The 16,269-nt window shown below is 33.1% G+C and overlaps 1 protein-coding gene across 3 annotated transcripts in view; it reads left to right on the top strand.

Annotated features, from left to right (window-relative positions):
• CSMD3 (CUB and Sushi multiple domains 3) overlaps positions 1-16,269 on the top strand; it is a 590,741-nt gene that overhangs the window by 435,373 nt on the left and 139,099 nt on the right. For all 3 annotated transcript variants that reach the window (XM_062491358.1, XM_062491350.1, XM_062491342.1), the window contains one exon: positions 1,588-1,782. In XM_062491358.1, coding sequence (XP_062347342.1) covers positions 1,588-1,782 — 195 coding nt within the window. The remainder of the gene's footprint in view (positions 1-1,587; positions 1,783-16,269) is intronic.

Here is a 16,269-nt window from a genome sequence, read left to right as displayed (position 1 = left end):
GTTTTAGACAACACACTACAACTACCTATATAAATCAGTGTGAATACCGAATACCTGTTCTTAATGATTAAAGATTTATTGTAATTATTATGTTACTGTGTTGTTTTGCATATCAGAACCATGCTCTGTAGATTATATATGCAAATCATAATAATTTTTAAACACATTAGGAGATCTTGACATTCTCTTGGAAGATGTGAAATTGAAAATTCAAAAGTATTATTCTGTGTTTCCTTCATCAAATATAAGCACAGTGTAATTATTTCTCTCCTCTAAGAAATACTGCAACATAAAAGTGGCCTTAAGGGATGTACTTAGTTCATTAGCTTGGCTCTAGTAAGGACCAATAGTTTATGTGTGGCCAAACTATAGAAAAGCCAAATAAATAATAATTGTTCCTGCTTATCTGTAATTTTTCAGAAACTTCACTTTAGGTACTGACAGGATCAGATAAAGTGTCTTTTTATATAAAACTCTTAAAAAGCCTTCCAGGAAGTTCAAAGCCCAAATAGCCTTTTGGCAACCATACTTAACCTGCAGCAGGAAGTTCCACAGTGCAAATATGCCTGGTAAATAAAACTTTTTTCATGTATTTGAAAGCTGGTGCCGGTCCTGTAGAAAATGAAGCGTACCCTATTGATTTTCTCCACAACACCCATAAATGTTAAAGAAAGTCTGAAATTTCCATCCTCTGCTTGATAAAATATATTGCAGACTCCATCCAGCACAGCACAAAATAATCTGTTTTACTGCAGCTTCTACATAATATATTTACTCTTTTATTCTTTTAAGGAAATTGCATTTTTTTTCCTCAATGTTTTACTTTTCTCGCCTTGTGCATAATTATGCTGTTAATTAGAAGTGGTGAGTATTTATTTATGTTCAGCGTGTTACTGGACATTGGTATTCACATTACAGTAGTAAAAGGGAAGCAAATATAAAAGCGTATGTGCATGTTTGAATTTATGTCCATAATTTGAAACAAATAGCTATAAATGATAAAAATGAGATACATTTAGGGAATATTTTTATATTTTTTCCTCCACTGAGGGATAAATATGTACGTGAAAATATACTATCATATCATATACATATAGAAACTCATTTGAGTTTTATCAATTTTGAAGATATTCTTGTTTGCATACTTCTTATTTTGCAACAAATTGTTCATATTGATTTCCTCCATTTATCAGTTATCACACCACGAATTTTAAAACTAGGATGTGCCTTATCTACTGGACAAATCTCCATATATCTAAATTAATCTAACTAGATAACTTTATAATTGATCAGAATGAATTCTGGAAAAAAAAAATGGAGCACTATAGTAATTTTCTTTTAAAAAGGGACAGAAAACACAGCTTCTGTCATTATATAGTAATTTGTACAGTTGTTAAAATGAAGGAAAGAAGACATTTGATGCAAAGTCTTTAAAAAAAAAAAAAAAACCAGGTTCTACAGGGTGCTCAAAGAAGGCCTCAGGAGAACTCCAGGAAATATTTAGGTTGTATTTATTTTTATTTGTAGGTATTATTTAGTCATTTTGGATTATATTTAGAATTTTATTCACACGTATTTCCTCTACAGCAAAACTTCGTGAGTCTTGTTTTGATCCTGGAAATATAATGAATGGGACAAGACTTGGAATGGATTATAAACTGGGTTCCACTGTTACATATTACTGCGATGCAGGATACGTTCTTCAGGGTTACTCCACACTAACGTGTATCATGGGAGATGATGGAAGACCTGGATGGAACAGAGCCCTGCCCAGCTGTCATGGTAGGAACAGTTTTCATTTATTTTTGTTGTTGTCATTACTCTTGGTTTGTAATAGGGAAGAAACAAATGAAAAATCTGAAGTGATTTTAATAATATTCTCTTTCAGAAAAAAACATTTTCAATTATATATACAATAAAATACATCTGTGACAACTCAGGAAACGATTAATTCCAACTTTTATTATGACAGGCAGATGCCAACGTTTATTAGCATAGGATAAATAGTGTTATTATTCTGAATATAGCCTAGTAATAATATCATTCTCCATGTCAACATGTGTTCTTGAATTAATTTACAGCAGATGATAGAGATATATACCATATAAATGTATTTAAATACAAAAGTAAGTATATTTTGAGTGTTGTAATAATATATGTTTGTTTCTTTTTGTAACTACTGGTTTTGAAAACATGTAGATGAAATATTTTGTATATATCACATTACAAGATTTAAATTCTTAGGCATGTGGTCTGTGGAAAACTTAAGCCTTGAACTGCAGGAAAGATCCAATTATTCAAACTTTTACAGATATAAAGTCTGCTCATTTCAAATAGTTGTATGACCATTGGCTGTCTCAAGCATCAGCATTTTTAGATTTAAACACTAAAAAAATATTAAAGTTTCATTTTACTGATTTCTTAACAGAAATTGATAGCCACTTGCAATTTTATCTTTGTGGAAAGTCACATATTCTGTAAGATTAAGCGCAAAATCTTTCCCATGTATGCAGATGTTAATATGAGAAAACTAACATTTGCTTCACAAGTTAAAATAAAAACTAATTATTATGTTAGTTTCCATTCCATTTTACAATTTGAAGACAAATTTTTGAATAGAATATGGATTTTCTTTGTTGCGTACTTAAATTTCCATTGCAAAGTGTATGCTAGAATACCAGCAAAAACAACAAAAAATAATCTCAAATCTAAAGATTATCCAATATTATAAACATATGAAGAAGTTCAGTACTTTCATTATCTACCACAACCATAATAGTCCTGAATTCCAAAACTCAGTGGCATTAAATTGAGGCACTGGCCCCGGCATGTGTTTGGAAGTGTGTTCAAACTTCTAAACTCTCTGCATTGGAAGTCAAATATTTTTCCTCATTTTAAAATGAGGGATGGATGTTGTTATTGAGAGAGAAGTTGGTGAGGAAGGTTTGTTGTTTACAATATGGAAAAGATTCCCTTTTTTAGAAGGTAGGTAATAGCTAATGAAAGTTACAAAAAATACTTTATTGATGTAATAATTTTGTCTATTAGTGTCACTTATAGTCTACTTATTCAGTGCTGTCTGTTGTAACTTTCAGTAAAGGGAGAGTGTTTTGCTTGGAAGTACTGCCATTGTAATAAATGGGGAAAAATAAATTTTATTGTAAAAGAAATAGTGAATGTCTGTCATTGTTTCCAAGTGGACCATTCTCTTTCCTGGATGAACAAGGCCTTATTTCAAAGATGACAAACTCCATATTTCTTTAGGATATGATGGCAGAGAATAGATGTTTTTTGCTTGTTTTCCTTATATTTATTTTTCCTCCAGTTAAGAGTAAATGGAGCTTTGTAGTTATGTTGCTGTGATATATCACAATATATTTTGACCACATTATTAATGTTTTCCACTTTTGTGTGATCTACCCCAATAAAACCAGAACTTTTATATAGATATAAGAAAGATGATGCTAGTTAATTAGCTTTCAGTTATAGGGCTGTCAGAAACAGTTTGAGAGCTAAATTTAGCTCCTGGAAACCAGTCTCACCTACTAAACAAAATCTGTGTAGTAGAAATCAGATTCTTTCATTCTGCAGTTTGTATTTTTGCAGCTGTATTTAAACTGATAGAGTTACAATGAAATATGGTATAAAATACCACCTCAGTGTACATGGGGGGTTTATTTAGTTAGTTAATTAGTTAGAAGAAAAAAACTGAACAAATGCTAAGATTATCTAGGCTAATATGCTAAAGTATTTGGAATTTCACTATGGTTGTTAAGAAGGGGATGTAATGAACATATGTGAATGTATTATTTGTATGACAGAGATAATGATTAATGATTTCTCTCAGCTTCAGCAACTATAGTAATTTAAAATTTTTGGCAGTAAACAACAAATGTTTACAGAATAGCAAAAAACCCAGTAATGGGAAATCATATTCATAACTGAATGTGAAAATCTTGTTCCTACCAGAAGAAATAATTTATTGATCACTAAAACATTTTACTACATCTCATTACAGTATGTTGTTGAATCCATGGAAATATTTGAATGCAAGCTTCAAAATAACTGTAAGATATATCTAGAAATATCCACTATTTTCATAAGTGCCTATGAGAATATGCCTACGCCTATGATTTATTCAATTTTTTATTTGGTAGAAAACCAATTCAGAACATTATTTAGTTTATTTTGATGTGTATTTACTGATTATGGCTATTTGAGGCAGCTCAGATCAGGTTTATATCTGAAAACTTTTAGGATAGAAGACAGATATACACAGAATAGCATAATCTTAATGTTTATTGTTTTGTAACATTGGAAATGCTGACAACTTTCTCATAAATCATTAAACGATTTTTATTTAGTCAGAGGCTTTATAGATCACATTTTTATGCACTTTTACATACTGACCATACAAAGAGCTGTTATTTAAATCTATTTCAAAATTTGAATGAGGAATGAGTTGGGCAACTGCAAAAGCCAGAATATTCCTGCAGTTAATGAAGCTGAATGTTACTGTTAATGAGATGCTCTGTGTCTCTGTGGTTTATAGTTCCAAACTAATGGTCAGTTTAACCACTTAAGCAGCATTCTTTACTTAAAATTGTCATATGTTGACTACTTACAAAGTATTTCTCACTTTCTTTTTGCCCAGAACAGCATGCTTGTTTTGTAGAATCACATAAATAATGACCTGAGTACTTAGAAGAAGAATTGAAATCAATTAGGATTTTGTTTTGAATACAAAAATGCTATTTAAATTCTAAATACTCTGAAAGGTTAATTCTTAATAGCCAAGCTTGAAAAACTGATTGATAGTATTTTTAAGAAATTATAAAGGATTTTATTTGTTATTGAACCATCTTCTGAATATTTAATTTTTGTTCCCAAGCTTCCCCTTCCCATTTTTCACAAATTTATGTCCATTGCATTACCATTCCAAGGTTTCCTCCCATGTAGTCAGTGGGGAGAGACAGGTTTCTTAAAAGGTCATCAAGGGGGATTCAAAGAGCTTGTTAAGAAGGTATAGTTTTCCATTTGCATCTGGACTGCATTAACAGGACTTAATCTGCTTGCGTGCTCAGCAGGATATGAGTAAGTGCAGCAACACAGGAACTGCTAGATCTAGTGAAATATCTGAATATACTGTGTGGAAGCAGTACTGTTTGTGCTAAAAGCACAAAACAAACTCTGTTTTGGAGGGATGTATGTGTTAAAATTTAGCAGTTGGATTTCTGAGTAAAGTAAAGGAGTTGGCATCTGAGTGTACCTTAACTTTTAAACCTCACAGTACAGACAATTTTCTGTATGAACACTCATTATTCCTCATCCATGCAAAGGAGATTGTTGCACACCAAGAACTATCAAGTCAAAAAGCCAAAATGAGAAAATCTAGCTTCCACACAGTGGATTTTGCAATAACTGACTAGAGATTGAGTTACCAGTATATATACCTCTCAGGGACAGTTATCTCATTTTTCTGAAGATGTGCGACTGATTTTTTTTACTGTAAAATACACAAATAGTTTTGTAAATAGAAAACAAAAAATGTCTTTTTTATGGCTAATATCTTTCTTTATGGCTAGACAGTGCGCTGGTATTTTGCTGAAATCCCCACAGTTTTGTTTTTTTTAAATGTGATTGAGTTCAAAGCTCACCTTTTCTTGAAGATGTTCTCTTCATATTAGAAAAAGTTTGAAAATTTTACTGGAATTAGCTGTGAATATTAACAATTCTTGAAAGATTGGAAAACAAAATAAATATAGACACATGCTGATATCCACAACAAGCATTACTCTGACTGACCTTTTGCATATACATTTAGAATTCATAATATGGCTTTAAAAAGTCCATTGAAAAATAAATGTTGTGTGTAATTATTCCAGGCTTTCATTAAGAAGCAATAGCATATAATGGTAAGTAAAGTATTAGAAATAAAGAAAGTTGTTAATTACAATGATCTTATTAAAATCAACTGCCAGAGAATCTTAATTCCCAATGAATTTAAGGGATTAGCTTAGTGGGGTGTATCATAAAACCAGGCACTTCCTCTTCTGTTGAACTAAATCTGCAGCCAAATTTTGGGAGCAGAGTTAAGGAAGGAAGCATTAAAAGAAGGAGAAATATTTTAATGTATATAAAATTGGGGCATATATATTCAAGCCATAATTTTAAATATATTTGGTTATATTCAACTGTTAGTTTGAAAAAATGTAATTAATTAGAAGGGAAAATGTAACAACAACTTTAATATTTTTGAAAGTAATGCATAAATTAAAAAATATGTAAATTAACTGGCAGAGTTTCTAATTTGTTTGGCAATAAACGTATATGGAAAGTACGAATGAAAATACAGAATAAATTCTGCGATTTTTTTTCTGCTTTAGAATATTAAAAGCTGACACTTTTGTTTGCTTTGCATATGTACATTTTCTAGTAGAAGATTGAAAAAACATTACCTTAAAAAAAATTCTTTCATCATGTACTCTGAGGTGAAGAGAAAAACCATTTTTAACAGTAGTTTGCATAAATATATGACTCTTCCTGTATTTAGTGTTAGCACCATAGGTGCAATATTTTTCTTTGAAGAGTTTTTCAAACCAACAAGGTAACTTCAGGGTGTTCTGTTCTTAGAAGGAAAAATATATCTCTAGCTTTAGTCACACAGAGAAGCAAATATTTATTTTTCATTCTGCAAGACACTGAATTGGGACAGGATTATGTAGTATCAGTTAATAATCATGCTAAATCAATTAATTAATAACTGGAATTAAAGAAAATGATCCATTCATCAGCACTGGCTCTAGCTGACGAATATACATATTTCTAGCTTAACCTCAGGCAGCAGTCAGAACATCCTCACTCTTGTCTGATAAGATCTCAGTAATGAAGTGGAAGAAGATTCATTATGCGAAGTATGCTGGTGGTTACATCCATAAGACTCATATTTCATTGTTTGCACAAGTTTTATCATCTCCTCTTTGTCTGTCACAGTGGAGACTGGGGCATGGATGGTTCTGGGCAACAGAAGAAACCTGTGATTAAGAGACTGAATTATTTTAAAACTGAATTATTTTTGTTTTCCTTCTCGACTGGGTTACATACAGCATTTTGCCAACATACAGCAGGAGTGGTAGGCAAGGCCATTGTCCAGCTTAAAGAGGATCCCATGTTTCTTGATATTTAACTCAGAAGCCGCTTGTGTTACAACTTTTTTTTTCTGATGTTGCTCTCTTTTGAAGGAACAGTGTCTTCCGCAACAAAACTTTACTCCTAGTTTTGAGGTTTTTGAAGGAACCTTTTCATGATGTATTTCTTTTATACCATAAAGAGTAACTGTGTATTAAGAAGTTAATATAAAGCATCACAGCACCATGCAATATACAGTTTGTGTTCCATCTATTGCAGAAAATTTTTTGCTATGAATTTAAAGGGTTGCAATTTCTTCCCTGTTGTACTGTACATTTTATATGTTTCTATTATTTTGTCAATCAGTTATTGACTTAGATGGTAGTTTAAACCTTTACTTAGGTGACATGCTAGGAAATGCACTGCTAATTTTATGTCTGATTTTTTTAATAAAATATATTTTTAGATATTAAGCTATATTTATATTTACAATTGAGAGCAAATATAAGTAATATAAGTCAAGACAACATTCATTTCACTTATATATTTTAGTTATTTTCAATTCAAATGCTGGTTATTCAGTTAGCAACCTCTATTTGTATAAGATAAATGTATGGAATGAATAAACAGCTGGCCTGAAGCAGAGCAGATTTTCTCAATGGGAGTAAATGCGACAATAATATGCTCAATATGTATCTGAAGTGTCTACAATGCCCTAAAATTAGACACCGTGGGAGGAAAGGAAGTGGAAATTTTTTTCCTTTGTATGGAGAATAATATCAAACTAAGGAAAGTCATTGAAATAGATTTGAAGACAACAGCGAAAAGGTAATTATTTACTGTTGACCTGGAATCATGTAAAAACACCATCTTAGAGTATTACCAATCAGAATCAAAATCTAAATGGATCACCAAAAGAGGTGATGAAAAAGTAGTCAAGGAATCGAATATATATTAGGATATGTATTTCAGGAAAACAAAATCCTGTTCAAAAGGAGGTAGTATAAAGTGTGGCCGACAGGGTTTTGAGAAAAAACCTTAAAACCTTATTTAAGCAGTAATACAGTTTAGCAAAGATTAAAAAAGTAGAAATTTACTAAACAATCAACAGCAGGTCAAGACCAAAAATGTATTAAAGGACAATGTTACTGAAGGAAAAAAAAATCCTCATATATTATATTTCTTATATTACCTTACTGAGGTAACAGATGAGGTAGTGCATTGGAACCATTCCTTTGGCTTGAAGGAACTGAGTCCAAATAAGGAAAATCAATAAGCAGAAACATAGCAAATTGCTAGGATAAGGCAGTCTTTTCTGTGGACTTCTGAAAGAGATAGATATGAAGCTTTTGAAGTACAAATGTTGACCTTGAGGTTAAATTAGCCTTCCTGTCAAAACAGTTGGAGGTGATGAACCTGTCAGAAATCTTCCTTGATGAACAGTTGGGAATTTCCACAGTTAAAGGTTTGGTAGAAATTATTAAAAAAACCAACCAACCAACCAAAACAACAACAACAACAACAACAACAAAAAAACAAACACCCAAAGCATTAGAACTAAGAGACACATTGTTCAACAAGATGAAGAAAAATCGATATAACTTTTGAAGAGGAATGTGGATCTTTTTCAGATGCCTTAGATCTCAACAAGCCTATGGATGAAATTAAAAATAGTTGATACTATGTGATTGAATTTATAAAGATATTTGGCAGGGTTCCATGAAAAAATATTATCCTTTAAGGGAAAAGCAATACAATGCATTAGGATAATATTTGATTACAAGGTAAGAATTGTAAGTTGTTGATGTGATGTTTTTTATGTTATCTAGAAAAAAAAATCAATAAAGAAAGGCTACCACAAAGATCTCATGCATATTTTTCCTATGAATTGTGCTGTCCAATACAAATTCACATAAAACTGAGATGACAAAGCTCACATTATCAAAAAATTATATGTTATAATCATATCTAGAGTCAAATGCACAGAGTAATAGGTACATCAATTTCACATCTGTTAAGTGCAGAGAAAATGCTTTTAGAAGAAATAACCCTAAGTACAGGCATGTGATGATAATTAGATATTGGTTGTGAAGTATCACAAAATCACAGAATGGGTAAGGTTGGAGGGGACCACAGTGGGTCACCTAATCCAACCTCCCTGCTCAAGCAGGTTCATCTCAGAGCACAGGGCATATAATTGTGTCTAGATGGCTCTTCAGTATCTCCAATGAACAAGACTCTGCAAGCTCTCTGGGCAATCTGTTCCAGTGTGTGGATGACCTGAAAGTCAGAAGTTCTTCCTCATGTTCAGGTGGAACTTCCTGTACATCAGTTCCAGCCCTTTGTCTCTTGTCCTATTGCTTGGCACCACCAAGAAGAACCTGGATCCATTCCCTGTCACCTTCCCTTCAGATACTGATAGACATTGATGTGGTCCCCTCTCAGTCACCTCTTCTCAAGGCTGAATAAACCAAATTCCCTCAGCCTGTCCTTGTAAGAGAGAAGCTCCTGTCCAAGATGAATTACCTCAAAATCATTATTACTAGTCTTTTGCAGATTAGCAAAATTCAGAGTTATATTTAAGGACTTTTCTTTCCTCACAGAGCATCCTGTCTCATGAGATATACTCTGATGAGGCACTGTTAACAAAAAACTGAACAAATATAACATGGAAGTCATTTGCTTCCTGCCTGCAGATATGGGAGACTCTATTTCTCAGCACTCATAGTTCAAAGAAAAATAGAATTGGAGTTTTTCAATGTAATCCATATTGAAAGGAAATAAAACAGTCTTAAATTTTTGAGTAATGTAATTAGAAATCTTTTTTACTAGTACTGAGAAATGTATCTGCACATTATGCAGTGTTCAGCTTGGTGATTTGAAATGTAGTAAATAAGGTTCTCTGGGTTGCTGATCACTAGAGATCCCAGCGACATTTGTGAAAGTTTCCCAGACATGAAAGTTTAATGGGCATTTTTATTTCTTTGGCTTCTGCATGTTCTCAGTGTAAATTCTGTATTATTTTATTTTATTTTATTTTATATTTTCAACTGGTATTTGTGCTCATAACTGTTCATTGACCAGTGTCCTGGTTTGAAAGACAGGTGTTTGCTAAGGAAAGCAGAAGCTTCCCTTTGGACTGAAAAAAAACCCCGTGATTCTTCCGATTATTATAATTTTGGAATTCAGAGAGCTCTCAGGCAAAGATATGGGGGTAGGAATAACAGTTCTTTACTAGTATATCTAACACGACAAACAAGAACAACAACAGCTATGAAATTACCCACAAACAGAACAGTAACTCAGTCCCAGTGTTTTTTGGCTGCAGGCACCTTTTCCCTGAGCTGCAGTTCCCGGTGCTGGGGGCGGGCGGGTCCCACAGAGCCGCAGGAGGGCTGGGGGTGATGGCAGCGCTGTCCCAGGGGGAGAGAGAGATGGAGAGAGAGCCCTCCACTCACGGTGTGGGTCCTGGTGCTCAGCAGAGTGCTGGATGGTGGTAGTTCACAGCGAGAAGACAGCCGGGCAGGGTCCGATGGTGGTTTCCCGACGCTGGGATGGCAGGGATGGGACACAGGCAGCGATCGTCCTTCTCGTCCGAACTCCGCGGGGGAAATGGGCCGAGGCCCAGCCTTCCGCTTCCTCTTCTGGCTGTTTGAATCTCGCGGGGTTTCACTCTTCCCTCCCGTCCCCTCCCCCTTGTCACCAGGGCCCAGTCAACAGGTATCTTAGCATGACAATGGGGAAAATTCCACAGAGGGAAAAGGGAGAGAACTAATCCTCAACAACCAGTTATTTTGACTATTGTTCTGTTTTATAGTTCTTTCTGAGCCTACTTTTCTTTCCTGTGTTTCAGGAGTCCCTGTTCCTAACTTTCTTGATTAATTTATTTACTTCTAATCTGAATGAATCTTTAATTATGGACAATGTTTTGTTTCAGGGTTTTTTCCTTCCTTCTTCCTTCATTATCTTTAGTTCATTTTTCTTTAGTGAGTTTGAAAAGTGGGAATTTCTGTCTTTTTAAATTTAATTTAAAAGTCCTTGTTGAAAACATAAACAGCAGTAATAGAAAAGAAAGCTGAGATTGAGAGGATAACAGTGACCTCCGTTTATTTGTCATTAACTATCAAATCCCGAAATTTCAATTAAAATTGCAATTATTAACTGTTCCTGCAGTTTCCTTTTTAAACTGCTGATGCACACACACTCAAAATATTTAAGATCATATGGAAACAAAGTGATCATCATTCGGAAAACTAAAGCTTCATTCTAGTATTGCAATAATATTTGCAGATGATTCAAGAAAAAACTTATTCTTTGTTCCAGCTGTGATTCACTGCTAGTGCTTAAAAACTCATATTGGTACAAGAACAATCCAGAGACATGCAAATAGGCGGCATACAACATAAAGGGGTTTTGAATGGGCAACACACTCATTACAGCTTCCTCAGCCCTGAAATGGTGAGTCCTATTACCAAAACAGGATTCAGGAGCTAATATCCCTTGTGAGCTTTCTAGTAGTGTTATGTAGTGTTCTGTGAAGTTCAAAATGAAATCATAAAATTACTGAGTTCTAAGAAAGCTCATAACTTAACTTTCATCCTCCCATTTTTTTACGTTTCTTGTGCTTAGAAGCCGTCATCATGCTCTTCATCACATAATAGAAATTATTCTTAAACCAAATAAGTAATGAAATATCATTCAGGTATGAAGGGTGCACAGATGAATAAATAAATAATAAGTAGGCTATATGACCTTCAAAAAGAAAAGGAAAGTTTATCTTTATAAGGGATGATCATTTCTTGTGAAGAGATCTGTAAATCCTTACACATTTTTGATTCATATTTTCTGATACATCACTCCCTCAATTCTGGTATTGTAGCTAAAATGTATTAAGCTTTGTTAATCTCTGATTTATTTTTACTTCTAGAAATCTGTCATATAATGCTCTTTTCTTCTTGCTATCTTAATATACTTGAAAGTCTCTGAAATGTTATTCCCCAAAAGACTGCTAATTTGTCTTTCTCTTCTTTTTATTCATTTAGTATGTTGGCAGTTAAATTGTTTTAAAATGATTGTTCATTTTCCCTCAGAATTTCCTTAAATATCACGTCAAGTCTGCTGCAGACAGTTGACTTGAAAAGCATGTTCAAACTTTTATTTAGTTACTCTTTTTCATCTGTGGAAACTTTAACATTGCTGTGCTCTTTCAAAGAAATGAAGCTGTGCTGAATGAGGCTGACTGCAGAGACCTCTTCCACCTCCATTTATTATAACTAGAGGCTGTTTCACTGCAAAGATCTTTATTCTAGCACAAAAGCTGTTAGAAAATGTTTTCCCCTATTTGATAGATCCATTCTCAGAGCCTGCTACTTTAATTCCATTTTACTGGCAAAAGAAAACAAAACATTACTTAAATGAAAGAACACAACATTAAGTGGGTGTTTCTGCAGTGGGAGACTCCTGGAAATGTTATCAGCTGTGGGAAACATGAACAAGAGGAGAAACGTCACCATCCTCCAGCTCACACGGGAACACCAAGACAGGGAGAGCTCAGATCGCACCCCTTGTTCTACAGGCAATCCACACAAGAAGTTTTCATCAGCTGCACACAATTCCTTCCAAAGTTAAGAAAAATATCAATGCATTACACATCACTTAAGATTCTAGAAGACTATACCACACTGGAAATTAGTTTAATCCACTGGTCTCTGTTGAAGAAAGCTTCCTTTCAGGAAGCCATTTTTTTGCAGTATTAGCAGAGAAATGAAGAATTAAGAATAGTAATTGTCTGCAATTTAGCTATTTTAAAATTCAAAATTTATCAATGCATCTGTTAAACAGGGATTTAAAATTTCCTATAATTTAGGATTAACTTTAGTCTGCTTATTTTTAGTTTTATTTATTAGTTATTAATGTATTAACCATACTTATTTAGTTATTTATATGGTATCTAATTATGCTATGGAATATCTTGACATTTACATGCCACAGGCCTTGGTAATAAATAATTCATGATGTGTAGCTCTATCCTGACATTTAAAAATTGAATCATTATATAGATTTAGATTTTGGATTATAAAATTGGAAATCTGACTCTTCAAATTTCCTTTATTATTCTTTCTAGGGCTTTGACAATTCAAATAGGAGCACAGGATTTTGCATTTATGCTTGATCACTTTACTGCTCATCAAAAATGGACTTGAATTTACTCAGATAGGGCAGAAAAAGAAATATGTCTAATTTCCAGCTAATTGCATTTGTTCATAAAAATATTGGAAAAATAAATAAGGAAGAAATAATTTTGCAAACTTATAATATTTTGGATATTTGAATAACAGCTAATATAATGAAAGAGCTATCAAATGTGAACCTATTCTACACAACAAAAAAATGGGGTTTTGACCTTCTGCCACATGTCAGTTTCTACTGAAAACTTCATTTCACACTTCTCTAACACTTGACTAAAATGAGTAAATTCAGTAAACTAATAATAAGCAACACAGGATTTCAGCACTTGAAAAAACTATATGGAATTTTTGAAAACTCTGTGCACCACAGATCCTTAAGGAAAAACTGAATAGAATTGATATTTATAATTAATCACTAAATTGAGAGCAAACCTTGTTTCTAAAGTTAGGTTTCCCCTGAATATAGAAGTGTATCTCATAATCAGCTGTATAAAATCTGCTTTTTGGATCTTCAGAAAATCATCTGGTTTGTTTAAAAGATTTCAAGAAACTGAAACTGAATATACAAAGTTATTTGGCTTATTTGACTTTGATGGTAAAAGGTGATGAACTGTTATATAAATTTACATAGAAATAATTTGATAGTGTGTTTAATTCTATTTTATGTATTTATATTAACTTTATGTATTAACACAAAAAGCAGTACTACATTTTCTGCTGCTTCTCTTCATTTAAAAAGAAAGAATTACTTTCCTCTTGAAATGTACTTCTTAAAATTTATCTAATCATGTTTCTCTGCTAGTTGTCTGCTATACAGATTCTAATCTCTTTGATTTTCTCCTTACAAGATATATTTTATTGATTATACATCTTTAGAACACTTCAAAAATAGGTTTAGATTCTCAGGGATATTTTTTTTTTAAGAATTGCTTTTAGGTGTTCTCCCATTTTGTACTCATCCGTTAATAATCTTTTTTATTATTATTAGTTCCTCTTCTAGAAAACATTAGATAAACTATCACACTATAGCAGCTTATTTTTGGTTTTAGTACTGCCAGCACCAAGAATATTGAACCAACTTCCTTGTCAGCTTAGAATCAATTAATATGGGTAGATCCATAACCAATTATAATAACTACTGTCTCTTGAATACTTTGATATCCTTAACCAATTGTGACAGATATTTATATCTCTCTTTCTTCCAGGAATCATACAAAAATGCAATAACTTCCGAAAAGTATTTATGAGAATATCTAAAATTAATTTATCATACTAGAATTTCTGGCAATTATTTCTCTAATCTTTATCTCAATCTACCACATCTTCAAAATGTGACCAGACTGCTCGTGTTCTCATTCTTCTCTTTTGGAGACTAAATCCCCCCCCCCTAGTATTTGAAAACTTCGTGCTAATATGAAAATAGAACTTTTTGTTTTGTTTTGAATGGCAAAATATTGATGTGATGTTCTTGCAGAGACTTCCCTGTTCTTAAATGGAACAAAAATGTTACATTCTATGGCTACATTAAAAGCTAGCTTGGATAAATGTTTCTCTACAGCTTCTTCAATGTTTCATTGAAACTCAAATCTATCTTTGGTCTTTTAAGTTTTTCTACAACACTTGCTAGCTGCTTTTGATCTTGCATTTTTACATTTGCTAATACTTGTTTTAAGTTGCTACTTAGAATTTCTCTGTTTGTTTTTTGTTTGCTATTGTTTTGTTTTGGGGGTATTGCTTGTTTGTTTTAAAATAATGCCATAATTTCCTTATTTTCTGTTAATTAGGACTTGCTTTAGAAAATTTCTAAATTTCCAGTTTTCGCTGGCCTGTTTTAACTAACCACATTCAAATACTTTTACATATATTGGCCTGAGTTTCTCTCTCATTTTTTACATCAGTTTTTATTACATAGTTAAACACTGTTGTGACGACTGAAGAGACTACAGCATGGAAATCTTCTCTATTCTTCATTACATGTTTTCTTTCATACTGCTTTTCAGCATTATGGTATTGGACTGTCCCTCTCTCTGGTTTTTTTTTTTTTTTTTTTTTTTTGGTGTCTTTTTATTTCTAATGTAGATAGCAGTAGTTTAGTTGCTTTTTCAAGTAGCAACTAAAACACAGTTTTCTATATCAGATTGTCTTTTACATATCCATTGTATTATTCATTGTATTATTCATTGTATTGCAAGCAGCTTTAGGCTCTTCATCAGCTTCACATTTACAGACTGATATCCACAATAAATATATCTGTAAATTAGAACTTCAGAATCATGTCTACCATTTTTATGTTACAATATCTTTTGCATTAAAATTATTTTATATCTAGAAGGTGGTATATCAGTCACTGCATTTGTTTTCTTTTCACTTATAACCACTACAACAAGTCATTGCCACTGAAAAATCTCATAATTGGACTACAAAGGATAAATAGAATGATATTGTATTACATGAGACTAGGAAAAAGAGCATTCAATGATTTAATATATGTGGAAGTTTGGGCTGGTATACAGTTCATTTTCTACAGAGTAGCTAGTGGGACCTGTTTTGGATTTTTCTGGTTTGGATAGTACCAGAGGGTTTTCATTACTGCTGAGCAGTGTTTGCACAAAGTCAAAGCCTTTGCTGCCCCTCATGCCATCCACCAGTGAACAGCCTGGAGGGGCATGAGGGGCTGGGAGGCAACACAGCTGGGACAGCTGATCCAGAATGACCAAAGGGACATTCCTTACCTTATGGTGTCATGGTCAGCAATAATACAGGGGGAAGGTTGGCCTGGGGCCACTGATCGGTGTCTAGCAAAGTTGCTTGATGGTGAGTAAGTGTTTTCATTTGTGTTCCTTGTCTTTCATGGGATACATTCCTCTTTTATTTTCCTTTTCTATGCAATTTCAACTTTTACCCTTTCAATTCTCACACTCCCCCACAAGGAGAGATGAGCAAGCAGGACTGT

The sequence above is a fragment of the Cinclus cinclus genome, chromosome 1 (genome assembly GCF_963662255.1).
Source record: "Cinclus cinclus chromosome 1, bCinCin1.1, whole genome shotgun sequence".
NCBI lineage: Eukaryota > Metazoa > Chordata > Aves > Passeriformes > Cinclidae > Cinclus > Cinclus cinclus.
This window is presented reverse-complemented; position numbering and strand designations above follow the sequence as displayed.